Genomic DNA, 14,061 nt, shown 5'->3' on the forward strand with positions numbered 1-14,061 from the left:
TTATGTCTCATCAAATCACTCGTTTTTAGCCTTAAATATCTGATAAAGTTTAACCAGTTAGTCTTTTCTGATGTTTTATTGTATTTATTCTAAAATTTAAAGTTGTTTCACTGTAAACTGTATATCAAGAGAATACCAGTCTACATTATTCATCACTGTATTTACATATTTCATTTCTTCGTATGCGCATTCTAAACATCACCCTATTAAGTAAATAAACTTTATTTTTATCAGAGGAGAGTTTTCAGAAAATACAAAACTTTTTTTTTTTTTTAAGATTTCGGTAACTTCAGGTTTTTCTCTGTCACTAACAGGTTGGACAGAAACTTTTTTCCCCTGTCATTCTAACATCAGGCACCGCCCCCACTCAGCTCCTATTGGCTTTAGTTTACAGGTGTGTTTTTATTTTACAGGTCGCCACACATACTTGTTTAGAGTGAGGTCACTTGAAACCTGACATAGCCTATTAACATGTTTAAAAAAAAAACTTAAAACTTAACTTTAAAAAAAGTTACTTGTAATGTAATATATTGTAATCCAAATTAAATAGGTAATAAAAATAATGGTTGATTTCTCTGGCCGCTGTACCAGTTAAGATTCTTAGTTGAGACATGTTTAACATTATTTCCAAAATGTAATTTGACTATATAGTGTAAATGTAAATTTCTTTTTTTTTTTGCATATTTATTTGCTATTGCTTCACTTTAATATTTGTCGTAAAATACAACTGGTCTCTGAAAAATACGACTGACCCCCCCCCCCCACACACAAACACAAATGAATGCAAGTCCCAGGATAAAGAATAATGCAGTCCTTTGGCCGAACCCTGTGAATCACTGCCTCTGACTGGCCGCCTGTTCTCACTGAGGTCCTCTGTTTTTGGGAATGCAGGTGAAGATCTCCATGACGAGGGCTTTGTACTCAGGCTACTGGCCATCTTCCAGAACCACTGTCAGATTGGACAGAGCAGCTGAGCTGGACAGATGTGGACGGGTCTGGATCATCGCAAAGGGCCTGTTGGACGTCTGAACAGCTTTATGGCTGAGTTCATCTGTTGCTTGGTGGCATCGCAGCTCATCATATTTCACCTACACAGCACACCCACAGCAGCTGGTCTGGTCTTTTGACACTGGGGGAGTGGAGGGGACATAGGACACAAGTCTCAAATATAATAATTCATCATTTTGAATGTAGTCCATACATAAGTCAGTCCTAACCTGTTGGTACAGTTAGCATGACACAGAAGCTGCAGCTGTTCCACTTCAGCCTCCAGAGACCCCAGTCCCACAGCCCTAGGTAATTATATAATTATCATGTTATTTTATATATATATATATTTTAAATGTTAATTGTTGATTTAGATAAATTTAACAATGACATCCATACATGCACTATATATATATATAATTTTTTTAATTTGTTATTTTAAAATTTGTGGTTTTAATCTGCTTTAAAATGACATAATAGTGATTACATGGGTCCCCTTGCTGCTTTTATGCAAATTAATTTCATATCATGAAAAGATTTTTCATATAAAGTGCACAAACTATAATTATTTTCATTTTAAAAAAAAAAGTTTTCTCGTATGCAGACTTTCACAGTCAGGAAAATGGCCTCACCAGTGCATCCACGACCACTAAGGCACTGTGCGAAACACAAGTGTCCAGAAAATCGACCCTCGGTCCAGTTTTCTTTTTAAAAAACTGCACGAGACATATCAGGAGGCTGTTTTCTATTGAGTGCAATTGAGTGCAATGCTTGTGCCCGTGGGGACCGAGAGCTGGTCCCCATGGGGAAAACCGGCCCCACGGTGTGAGTGATAAGTCAGGTGGTGGTCCCCACCAGAATAGAAAAGGAAGAGCGCACACGCACACGCACACGCACGAACTTTCCCCCTCTTCCGTTTCCCCCGGAAGCTCCTCCCTGTCTCCCAGTTAGCCGCTTAGCTCCGTAGCTGGACGATAGGAGGAGAAGCCGGGGAAACGGAGGAGAAAAACACGGTTAAGAGAAGGAAATGAGCCCGGTTGAGGACGGCGGAGAACTGCGGTGACCGGGCAGCGAGCCTGCCGCCAAAAACAGCCGCTTCACGGTGCGTTAGTGCGACCGAAACGGTCGAAGAGGAGCGACAAACAGCGACCCCCTCCCAGCTCCTCCTCCGGTTTTTCTTTCTCCACCGCCGCAAATCGGCGGAAAACATGTTCAGAGACAAGAAAAGTGACTTTATGTCGCTGAGTCCAGTCGTTGTTTTGTTTGATGCAGGTTTGAATCCAGTTTAACAGCTGCCGTTATCCCGTTAGCTCCATTTGTCCGTTAGTTTCAATGAGGGGGAGCGGCTAACGTTAGCATAGCCGCAGTTTTACACAAAATTATTTTGTGCGTTTAGTTTGATGTAGCTAATTTAAAGTTTCATGAACGTTTCTAGAAGGTTGTTTTGAAGGACACCACGAGGGAGTCTAAAGATGCTTTAAATTTTATGGACATTTGTGAAGTTTCCTGATTGTTGTTTGTTTATTATTTCTACCCACCACTACATACTTTTTAGATGTTGAGATATTGGATCCACGTAGTTTAGAGATGATGTTTTGAAATCAGTCTTTGAAAATGTTGTGACAGTTTGTGAGAAGGTCTGTTTTTAAAACTACATCACAAGTAAATAGGCTGTAAAATTAAAGTAGGCTGTGTACTTATTAGTAATACGTCTGTACTAATAAGTGGTGTTTTAATGTTCTAAGTCTTTGCTCCACAGTCGACCATGCAATCATTCCCCGCTCGCCCTCGCCGTTAGTGTGTGTGCGTGAGGTCCAGGATGGGGTTCGGTCGGGATCTGAGGAATTCCCACGAGGGATTACTGAAGCTGCAGGACTGGGAGTTAAAGGTACAGTGAAACTCTCTCCTGTTCCTACCAAAATATTTTTTCCAAACAAAAAGTAAGTTTCTGTTTTTCTGTGGTGGGGAAACACATCCAGAACTCTAAAATTCAGTTTCTTTGGTTTATTGTCGTTGCTAATCTTTTAACTCTGTTATTGGGTGTTACATATTCAAAAACCTCTAACTTGGTTTACTTTGCTAGACGCTGGTTTGTGCAAGTTAGGCTGCCCACACACTGGATGATTTTATACCCAGTTCTGGGCACAATTTATCAAACATCTTTGATATTTATGGTTTCTGGTCAGGGACACTGGAATGTCTGCAACAGCCAATGAGAGCGAGCAGCCCTGGAAACGTCATCAGCTAATTGTTGTGTACTTATGTCTCACAAACAAATTAAAAACACAATTGGAGCATTGAAAAAGAAGTCAGGTTTGTTGAATTACGGCAACAACACAAGTGTTTTTTTTTTTTAATGTTGTGTGAGACATACCATAGTAGGATGGGCAGTAGAAACGTGTGGGTCACGTTTGATCATATGAGTTTGTGAAATCTGGTGTCTGGAATCCGCAAAATGAAATCGTTGCTACAAACACCTGGTGTGTGGGGTCTCCCGCTCTCATCAAATTGTCTTGTTTGGGCTCAGACAAAATGTTAAAAAAAATTGGTTAAAGGTGTCCTAGTGTCTGTGGTCTCCCACATTTTTTAAAATCATGGAAGATTTGAAAATTGCCTAGTGCGTAGCCTGCCTAAGAGAGAGAGTGTCAGTAGTGCCATTTTACCTAATTGTTCTTCTCACATTGTGTCTCTATCAAAATGTAAATCTTATACCAATTTATACCAACATTTATATATATTTTTTGTTTTCCTATATGGCCCAGTAAGGAGCTGAAAACATTTAGACATTTAGCCTTAAACAACTTTTTAAGGCTAGTATTTATATACTGAATTTCATCTCCCACCTTCTGAGCTGATTCACTGCTGAAAGGTCCAGCAGAAACTCTCCAACATCTGTTGTCTCACTGAATGTTGTGTTTAGATTAGTGTAAAGTTAAATGAGTCACGCACCCAGTTGTGATCTGCTGGATTCAGTTTCATATACAAGTCCCAGCCTCGTTCCTTGGGCTTTCAGCAACGTAAATCACTGACACCACAGCAAAATAAATCAGATATGAATGTGTCACCCTCTAGCTGCTAGAGACGGTGAAGCGTTTCATGACTCTGCGGGTGAAGAGCGATAAAGAATACGCCGCGCTGCTGCTCAGCATGACTCAGCAAACGGAGAAACAGGAAGCTGCTGACTACGTCAGCACGGTTAGCAAGGTGAGCGATTCACCTGTTCCTCCAGTCGTGACACCTCTGACCCAGTTTCGCACCTGGTCTCAGCCTCCGTCTCTCTGTCAGTCATGGTCTCAGGTGATTCGTCAGACAGAGGCGCTGGGCCGAGTCATGAGGAGTCACGCTGAAGATCTGAACTCCGGCCCTCTACACCGCCTGGCCACGCTAATCCGAGATAAGCAGCAGGTGAAGAAGGGCTACCAGAGTCTTCATCAGCAGCTGGAGAGCCACAACCACAAGGTCTGCTGGGAAACAAGTGGAGATACTGTGGTGTTGGTGGGGGAGTGTTTTTGAAAGTCTGGTTTTAAAGGTTTTTTTTTTTCCCCCTCATCCAGAAACCCTGTTGTTGTTTGTTGTTGCTAGGTAACCAGGAGTGACTTGGAGAAGCTGAAGGCAACGTATCGCCAGTTGAGCCGTGATGCCAACAGCGCCAAAGAGAAATACAGAGAAGCTCTGGTCAAAGGTTTCTGCCCATTAGCTTGTTTGACGATGTTTTAAATCCTGAAAGTGGAAACTTGCACCTGATGCAGAAAAAATTGTAATGTGTTACTGGAATTTTTAACAAATTGTGGAATGTTGGCTCTGATTACTGAATGCTTTTGCGATGCTCTAAACAATGTTATGCCCTTCTTCAAACTTATATATTGCAGTTGGTAAATTGTGGAAAATTCTTGGCAGGTCCTGAATTGTTAGGTAGCTTCTGAGACTGAGTTTCCGTAGTTTAATGCCACTGATCATTGAAAATTTAAAGTTTGGAATCCCTCCTCATCTCTCCCAATCAGGTCGGGAGGCAGAGCGTGCCCGTGAGCGTTACGACAAAGCAACAGCGAAGCTCCACAACCTTCATAATCAGTATGTGTTGGCGGTGTGCGGCGCTCGAACACAGCAGGACGAGCACAGACGCTGTGCTGCACCCGCTCTGCTTGACGCCCTGCAGAGGATGCAGGAGGACATGACGCTTGCACTGTGAGTCACATGACCTGACATGCTCACTGATGCAGTAATATGCAAAATAACACGTTAACTGGTTTAGTATGCAGGTACATTAACTAGTACACAGGCTGATCAGCTGTCTGCATGATGTATTTTATGGCAGTAAAAGTATTCTGAAGGAGTATTATGAGGTCACAGTATCTGTGTCTTTTTCTGTTTTATTGTAGTAAAAGTATTCTGGAGGAGTACTGTGAGATCAGCAGTCTGCTGACAGAGGAGATTGTTAAGGTCCATCAGGAGATTTCAGCAGCTGTTCAGCAGATCGACCCGCTGGCCGAGTACCAGCACTTCATCGACGCCTACAGGTCAGAAAGTCTGGCTGGTTTGTGATAATGCTTTCCCTTTTGCTTCCTCCTGGTTACCATGGTAACACCATCTCTCTCCATCAGGTCTCCAGAGACTCCGGAGGCAACCGTGGAGTTTGATACATCCCTATTGGAGGAGACGGACAACCTGCCGGCCAATGAGATCCTGTGGAACACACTGACGGCCGACAGCCTGCAGGCCATGTGAGCTTCTCTTAAATGAAATAAATAAATAGTTGCATGTTTTTTTTTTTTTTTTTTTTTGCGCAAACATTTTTTTTTTTTTTGTTTTTCGCAAACATTTAATATTAGAGAAACATTCTTTTGAAAGCCTTTAATATGAAACACATTTCCTGAACTTTAGTGTCTCTTTGAAATTCAGTTTCAATTTTTGTTTTTAAAATGTTAGTTTGAACTTTGGGTTTTTCTTTGTTTTTCTCCTGTTTCTGATGATAAAATCCTGTTTTTCCTTTTTCCTTGCTTGTCTATTTTTAGGTTGTCGTCTGCAACAGAGGAACTCACACTGACTCAGCAGAATCTACGGACGAAGGAGGTGTTGGCTGACGACCTCGACACTAAAATCCAGACAAGCCAGCAGAGCGCCGAAAGGAAGAGCGAGTGAGTCTGAGGAATTGATGGAAAGTGTGAATCTGAGTCTCTTTCTCCTAATTCACCGTCTGTCTCTCACCCTCCTCAGCTGTGTCCTCCTGCTTAGCCAGAAACTCTCCCTCCTTGAGCTGCGTCATGCTGTGCAATCGTTGCGCAGCTCCGAGGCCCGCCTTGCTTCCCAGAAGGCACTGCTGGATGCTAAGATGGCTGCTGCCGCTGCCTGCCCTCCCCCACCGCCACCTTCTCCTGCACTGCCGTACGAGGATGACTCCCGTTCCATTGGATCCACTGTAAATATTTATTGATTAATTTGGGATCTGAGCTGAGGTCTACCCTTTCAAAAAAAGAGGCATCTTTAGGTTTTTAATATTAGTTAATTGTGTGGTTTTTTATTTTTATTTATTTGTTTCTCCAAATACAATTGTTTTCAGGATAAGATGAAGGAGAAGAGCTCTCGGTTCGACACTCTGCGTCACTCCCTGGCCGGTATGATTCGATCTCCTAAAGCCATGCTGGGCTCTTCCACCTCGGTGAGATTCATCACCTGTTCATCTCTGCTCAGGTTGTTTTCAGCAGCTGGTCTCACCTGTTCTTTATCAGATTTTCATGCATCGTGGGCAAAATATGCAAGTAAACTCTGTTATCAGTGTTTCATGAAACAGAAATATGCAGTGTCTTCCCTGAACAGTAAGGTGTTACTATAGCTCCGCTGCACTCAAATGACTGAACCTGTATAAGTGAAGATTAGTTGCCTTTAACATGAGCTGTTTCTGTGTTGCAGTTCCACCTTTTCCAATGTCTGTTTTTGTGGGGTTAGTCAAATCTTTAAACTGTTTCACCTTCATCTGCTTAATATTGAGTAAATGATGAGAATGTGTCTAAACGCTGCCTGTTTGATGAAGATAGCTGTGTTGGCAGAACACTTTCATGTGCTTCCATCAACACAACAGTATGTCTTTTTAAGAGGATTGATCATGTAAGACAAAACTTGAGATAAATTAATGGACTTTACTCCCTGGTTTCTTGTGTAGTTGTCAGACTGTCAGAGACCAATTCAGTGTGAACCACTTTTACAGGTAACGTGTTCTTGTGTTTCTCCCTGCAGCAGTTTTTTGATGTCATCCCGACATCAGAGCGCCCCCTGGCAGAGCAGGAGTGGTATCATGGTGCCATCCCACGCACAGAGGCTCAGGAGTTACTACGGCAACAGGGAGACTTCCTGGTGAGGGAGAGTCATGGTAAACCGGGCGAATATGTTCTGTCGGTGTTTTCTGACGAACAGAGACGACATTTCATCATCCAGTACGCCGACGTACGTATATACACCCCCCCCCCCCCCCCCCCCCCCACACACACACACACACACACACACATGCAGGTAGGTAAAATGTGTGCATGTCCTGCTTTCAGTTTATTGAAAAGGTCAGACATTTATTTCATTTAAGAAAGATGCTGACGATGTGCTTGGCCTTCAATGTGGTGCAGCTAACGATGGTTGTAAATTCAGTCAAACAAAAAAAACAATATTGTTGTGCTTTTCATTCTTACCTCATTACTTTAGCAGGTTCAGAACCGCTGTACTATGGTGTGTTTCAGTAAACTGCTAAATCTGATCTCTTTCAGACACCATGTACAGTCTGCTTCTAATGAGAGTGTAGTCTCTAATAAAATGGTGCACTGCAAAGCTGTCATGTTTAACCCTCTCTCTGGCAGAGTCAGTACCGTTTTGAAGGGACAGGCTTCGCCACCATCCCTCAGCTTATCGAACATCATTTCACCACCAAACAGGTCATCACCAAGAAGTCTGGAGTTGTGCTGCTCAACCCTGTCATCAAGGCAAACATTCATCTTTACAGTTAACACACATGTACATGAACATGTATGTGCAATGGGTCAGTGAGTTTGTTTTTGCCTGTGCAGGATAAGAAGTGGATTCTGAACCATGAGGATGTGGTCCTGGGGGAGCTGCTAGGAAAGGTGACCTATTTTCCACATTTTGTCTTTAACACATTTAATGTTGTTCTCACTGTCTCTCTCTCTGCCTCCATGTCTCATCATGCTCTGCTCTGGGCTGGTTCCCAGGGTAACTTTGGTGAGGTTTTTAAAGGGATACTACAGCGTGACAAAACGCCAGTCGCCGTCAAAACATGTAAAGAAGATTTACCTCCAGAGCTGAAAATCCGCTTCCTGTCTGAGGCCAGGTCTGCTTTCAACAACAGTAATAATAATAATAATCATAATGTTAAGGGGCAAAAATGTGAAGAGTTCTATATATGATATAAAAAAACAGGAAGAGCCAAAGAGCCACCAGTCTGAGGACAGGTCTCCCTTCAGTACCAAATCAACGACAAAACAATATGGACCAACTTGGTTTGAAGCAGCAGAACTAATGTTACTTACTTTAGAGCAGGGGTCTCAAACTCCAGTCCTCGAGAGCTTTAATTAATAAATAGATCAAAGAAGAACATTACATAGGTCATTAGAAATAAACCAAAGAAAAACAATTTAAATGCAAGATGGGTAAAATGTAAAGTTTAATTATTGCTATAATCTTTAATTTTCCACTTTTATTATACACTTTAATTTCATTACTTAAATCCTCAGATGACTTAACCATATTTAGTTTTTCCAGGCAACTTCAGCTCCATTAATAAAGTTATAAATTATACTTCAAATTAAATCTGATAAGAAACTAGGGCAAATAAAGGAATTTAGGGATGGCTTTCTGATTGGTTGAAACAGTTACAGTTTTATGAGAAGATGATAAAAATATAATTGTTCCTTATGCTGCTGGCCTGTGATTGGCTGCAGGATACTGAAGCAGTACGACCACCCAAACGTCGTGAAGCTAATTGGTGTTTGTACGCAACGACAGCCAATCTACATCGTCATGGAGCTAGTTCCTGGTGGGTGAATCTTCATTTACTTTTTGTATTCTTATTGGCCAGTTTCTGGCAGTTGTTTGACACCTTGCTGTCTATTAGGTGGAGACTTCTTGTCGTTTCTGAGGAAGAAGAAGGACGAGTTGAAGACGAAGCAGCTCGTTCGCTTTGCTGTTGACGTTGCTGCTGGCATGGCGTATCTGGAGAGTAAAAACTGCATCCACAGGTAACTCATTTAATACCTGGTATAAACTGTCAGACCTGCATCTACATGTAACTAGCTTTCCAATGTTCAAATACTATTGGAAACTGGTCTTTTGCCCCACAGAAAACTGTTTTTTTTAATTTTTTTTTTTTTTTTTAATTTTTATTTTTTTTAATGAAAATTACTTTTGCTCAAAACCCTTCTGTATAAGTCTGTGAGAATGGATGTATTCAGCCACATCACCTGTCTGTGTACTGTTACTGTTGTGGTTTGTATAAATGCGTTTGATTTTATTTGTTGTCCACTCCCAGTTTGGTTGGCACTCCATATTCTCTACAGGTGGACAAAAAATTGGTCACTTACAGACTGTTAAGTGGAGTTTAGCATTACTAGGAGACCCATCAGTGCGTTTTTAAGCTCCTGTAAGTCTGTGTTTCCCTTTCTTTGTGTATATAGTTATCTTCCACAACGATTGATATAGTGGTATACCTGACCACCATAACCACTTTATTACGTCAGTGCGCTAGTTAACCATTATATGAGGGGTTGGCATTGTTATTGAATATTGACTGCACATTACGTTTGAGCCTTACTACTGTGTGCTTAATGTGACAGGGGGTTTTAGTTGACTAAATCTACATTTAGCTGAATCTATTGGTAATTGAGCATAGTCTGAGCTGAGTCACTATGGTCAGTGGCTGTTTACGGCAGATATGTCACTGTTGCATTAATGGTATATGGGGTAATATTGTTGAAATTCCTGTACATGTATCGTCACAATAGTATCTAATGTGTATATAAAGTTTGTTGAGCTGTATTTACTCACAGTAATCTAGGTTGTTTTCTTCTTTAATAGAATCACACATACTCGCACACGTGTACACTCGGCTGTGTCAGCTATGACACTAACAGAAACAGCATCAATAAACTGGACGGAACCATACCAGTATTGTGTTCTGACCGTCACTTGGGAGCGTCGCTAATTGCCATCCTACAGATAGTGCTCCCTTACCTCCGTTATTATATGTTCACTGTATTAAGTTGAATCAAAGTTGTACTTTACAGTAGAATTGCTAAAAAACACTGACAATATTCAATAGTGTGGTGTCCCCCAGGGCTTGATTCTTGAACCCATTCTTTTTTTTTTTTTTTTGTACTTGTTTCACCTTGGCTCGATTTTAAGAAAATATGGGATCTCTTCATTTTTATGCTGATGACTCTCAAATCTATGTGCATTTTGAAAAAGGAATGATGGGGGCTCTTTTAAAATGCTATTAGATTGTTTTAATGACATTAAAGCCTAGTTGGCTCTTAAACTTTTTAAGTTTTAATGAGAGAAACATAGGTAATTGTTTTTAGCCCTAGCAACACCTCCTGTCTTTTTGAGACCTGGGCACACTTAAGCCATATGTCAAGCTTGTGGTGACAAACCTTGTTGGGAAATAAACCCTGATTTTAAACTTAACAAGAAGATTAGCAGTGTTGTAACGGCTTTTTTTTTTTTTTTCTCTCAACTGCGACTTTTGTCCAAAATGTTTTTATCCTTGTAAAGCTTTAAATCTCTTTTATCATGACAGCTTGACTATTGTAATACCCTGTGTACAGGTGTCACCCAGGCCTCACTTTCTTGCTTACAGCTGGTATAGAATGCCACAACCCAACTCCTAACCGGTACCCAATAGCGTGAGCATATTACACCCATCCTAGCTTCCATTCACTGGTTTTTGGTACATTTTAGTTGATTTTATTGTTTGTTTTTAAAGCTCTTAGTGGTCTTGCTCCCATTTCTATCTTAGATTTCCTTACACCCCTGCTTGGTCCCTCTGGTCAACTGAAAAAAAGGAGCGTTTCAAAATCCCCTTTTATTCCTTGACTTTTACTTCAGACTGGGAGTCGTTTGCTTTTGGGTTTTCTTTTTCTTCTTTTTTTTTTTAAATTTTTTTTTTTTAATTTTTTTTTTTATTACCGTTTATTTATGTTGTGTTTGATTTTGTTTCTATTTTTTTGTGGTTTTATTGTTTAAATTTAATTGCACAATGTACAGCACTTTGCCCAGCCTGGTTGTTTTGGAATCCCCGATATATCAGCCTCAGTTTAACCTGCAATATAATAAATTAAAATACACAAAGACGAGAACAGGTCACAGTTAAAACTCCCAGCCCCGTGTACAGCTGTTAACCAACAGTCTGGGAAGATTATTTAGAAACCCTCAGAATTAACTCGTCTATACCTGTTTGTCTGTCCTTACCTATATCAGGGACCTGGCAGCAAGGAACTGTCTGGTGGGGGAGGGCAGTGTGTTAAAGATCAGTGATTTTGGGATGAGTCGTCAGGAGGATGATGGAGTTTATTCTTCATCCGGGCTCAAACAAATTCCCATCAAATGGACTGCACCTGAGGCCCTGAACTATGGTAACACCTGTCAGTCAATTGTCTACAGTCATGCCTGTAGATCTGAATACTAATTAGCCCTTGACTCATTGTCCTCTCTGCTGCTCTGTGATTGGCTGCTGCAGGGCGCTACAGCTCAGATAGTGATGTCTGGAGCTATGGGATCCTGCTGTGGGAAACTTTCAGTCTAGGGGTTTGTCCTTATCCTGGGATGACCAATCAGCAGGCCCGAGAACAGGTGGAAAAAGGTAAACACAAATTTCAAACTGCATTGTTTTAATTAAAGGTTAATGACATTAAGACAAACATTATTAAATGAAAACAGGTTTTAAGACAGACTGAACTGCTTTATAAAACCTGTTCACATCACAGAACCACATTAATGATGTAAATGGAAGAAGATAAAGTGAGTTTTTAAAATGAGTTTAGGTGGTAAGAAAAAAAGATCCATTTTCACATTTCACTTATTATATTTTGTATGAGTTATAAAACAACAGATGCATTTATAGATTTGCAGTGTTCCTGATACTTTTCCCTGTTTGCTGCAGTCTAGGTTACCACTCGCTTGTAAATAAATCGTCCACACAACAGGTGGCGTTGCCAAGACCAGTAACCGTGGAAATGTAGGCTGTGTCCCAGTGTCGTCCCTAATCACTATACAGGGCCCGCTAGTAACTAAAAAATTGTTCCCTCAAAATTTCCTGCAGTATGTTGTAAAAAGTAGTGATTAAGGGGTTAGGGACTAGGGTGAACATTTGGGCACAGCCTCAGTATTAACCCCTCCCTTTCTCTCTTCCTGGTTGCTAGGTTACAGAATGGCATGTCCTCAGCGTTGCCCTGAAGACGTGTATAAAGTGATGCTGAGATGTTGGCAGTACAACCCCGAGGACCGACCCAAGTTCTCTGAGCTACAACGAGACCTTGCTGCCATTAAGAAAAAGTGATATCATCACACAACTGGCCAACATCAAAAAAAGGTGATGACATCATCAAAGACAGTAAAAGGTGGTTCAGTCACATCCTTGGCAGCAATGTCTTCAGCAAAGAAGGCATTTTTGTTTGGTTATTGTGCGGTGTGGGCGTGGTCAGCAGGTGAAAGTGATGCAGTCGGTCAGAAACACATAATGTGAAAAAGGTTAGTTTGTTAAAAACACTAAAGTACAACCAGTAACTGAAATAATTGACATGCATGAAACTAAGCTTTCTATTGTCCAAAAGTTTTTCTTTTAACCTCAGCACACTGTTAACACTCCAAACACTACTGTCAAATGGAAAACATGCTGAGGTTGGCATGAATGTAGTTAGAAACATGATTCGGGACAGACAAGATGTTTTTATTTAACAGGACTCTAGCCTTGTCCACCAGCTGATGGTGCTGATAGCATAGCATGAATGTACTGAGAGCTTTTGCTCAGACTAAAGACACTAATACGGCATTAAAATTTATAAAAAAACATGTTTATATGTGGTCTAATTACACTGAATTCCATGCTGTGCTACATAGTGATTACATGCTTGGAAAATACTGCTGACTGAGCACAGATTGAAAACTAGATGCTAATTTCCAACAAAAAAAAAGTTTCTTGAAAGACCAACATGTTTTCACTTCAGAGCTCTCCTTTAATGCAGGCCACATCGGTTCATTTCTCACTTTCAGATGCTTTAATTTAGCCGCTGTTGTTTTTCACTTAACTTTAGCATTCAATTTCTACAGAAAAAATGTCACGTTTGACCTAGGTTTAATATTTAATGAAAACTTTAAGCCTACATTTTTTTTATTTTTTATTTTTTTTTTATAAATAAGCTAAAATTGTAAAGATGAGACATGTTGCAAGTGGGATGAAGCAGGTGAAAGATGTAGTCATGCATCCACCTGATGCTACATTAACAATGACATTAAATTTTTGCACTGCTATGGACCAGTCAGCTACCTTTGTTTTTTATTCATTTTAATTTTAATATTTGTCAACAGCTTCCTGAATCTGAAGTAACACTGGCCTTTATTTTTTAACAAATCAGCTGCCTGACATCACACAGACCACGCCCACCCCGCCTTTTTTCATTTTTTTTAAAAAGAAATTTTGAGAAAAAATTCTGACCTATCAGAGAAGCCCAGCATTTTGTTGTCAGGTGAAAGTAAAGTCTCCAAAAGTTAAAATGTGGGAAGAAGAGGATTTCAGTTTTCATTCAGTTTTAATAAACTTCTCCAAACAAAATTTTATCAACTTACAGTTAATTGTCTTTTTTTTATGAAAGAAAAAACATTGAAATGGCTCAAAAAATCTTTAAAAATAAAACAATCGAATCATCAGCACTTGCTCAGTTTTTACTGGTTGTCATAACATCCTTCAAAATCACTTGAAAATGTTTAAAAAATAAAGTTTAAAAGTTTAATATAAATATGTATAATCTGCAATATGTAAATCATTTGGTCAGCATGTTGTGAGGGTGGAGCTACTGACTGTTACTG

General features: G+C 40.3%; 1 protein-coding gene and 1 long non-coding RNA gene across 7 annotated transcripts; one reads left to right on the plus strand and one right to left on the minus strand.

The window, feature by feature from the left end:
- Positions 1–61: 61 nt before the first annotated feature.
- On the minus strand, positions 62–1,823 carry LOC113124904 (uncharacterized). The gene is made up of 3 exons (XR_003295080.1): positions 1,620–1,823; positions 1,218–1,292; positions 62–1,129 (listed from the first exon to the last, which is right to left on the minus strand). It is a non-coding gene; the product is annotated as an uncharacterized LOC113124904 (long non-coding RNA).
- A 72-nt stretch (positions 1,824–1,895) lies between these two features.
- Positions 1,896–12,879, plus strand: fer (fer (fps/fes related) tyrosine kinase). Of its 6 annotated transcripts, none has more exons than XM_026297311.2 (20): positions 1,898–2,089; positions 2,747–2,875; positions 4,060–4,191; positions 4,273–4,446; positions 4,570–4,669; positions 4,989–5,172; positions 5,367–5,504; positions 5,589–5,708; positions 6,000–6,122; positions 6,202–6,403; positions 6,545–6,643; positions 7,219–7,425; positions 7,827–7,949; positions 8,034–8,090; positions 8,196–8,314; positions 8,925–9,019; positions 9,098–9,221; positions 11,458–11,612; positions 11,717–11,839; positions 12,399–12,879. In XM_026297311.2, the coding sequence occupies exons 2-20, from the start codon at positions 2,807–2,809 to the stop codon at positions 12,533–12,535; spliced, it is 2,481 nt and encodes an 826-aa protein (XP_026153096.1). In that variant the 5' UTR covers positions 1,898–2,089; positions 2,747–2,806; the 3' UTR covers positions 12,536–12,879. The 6 variants fall into 6 exon arrangements, 5 of the variants coding, with proteins under 5 accessions (XP_026153094.1, XP_026153095.1, XP_026153096.1 ...); XM_026297312.2 differs by having other exon boundaries at positions 7,222–7,425; XM_026297309.1 differs by having other exon boundaries at positions 1,897–2,089; positions 2,733–2,875; positions 8,034–8,314.
- The last annotated feature ends 1,182 nt before the right edge of the window (positions 12,880–14,061 follow it).

The sequence above is a fragment of the Mastacembelus armatus genome, chromosome 12 (genome assembly GCF_900324485.2).
Source record: "Mastacembelus armatus chromosome 12, fMasArm1.2, whole genome shotgun sequence".
NCBI lineage: Eukaryota > Metazoa > Chordata > Actinopteri > Synbranchiformes > Mastacembelidae > Mastacembelus > Mastacembelus armatus.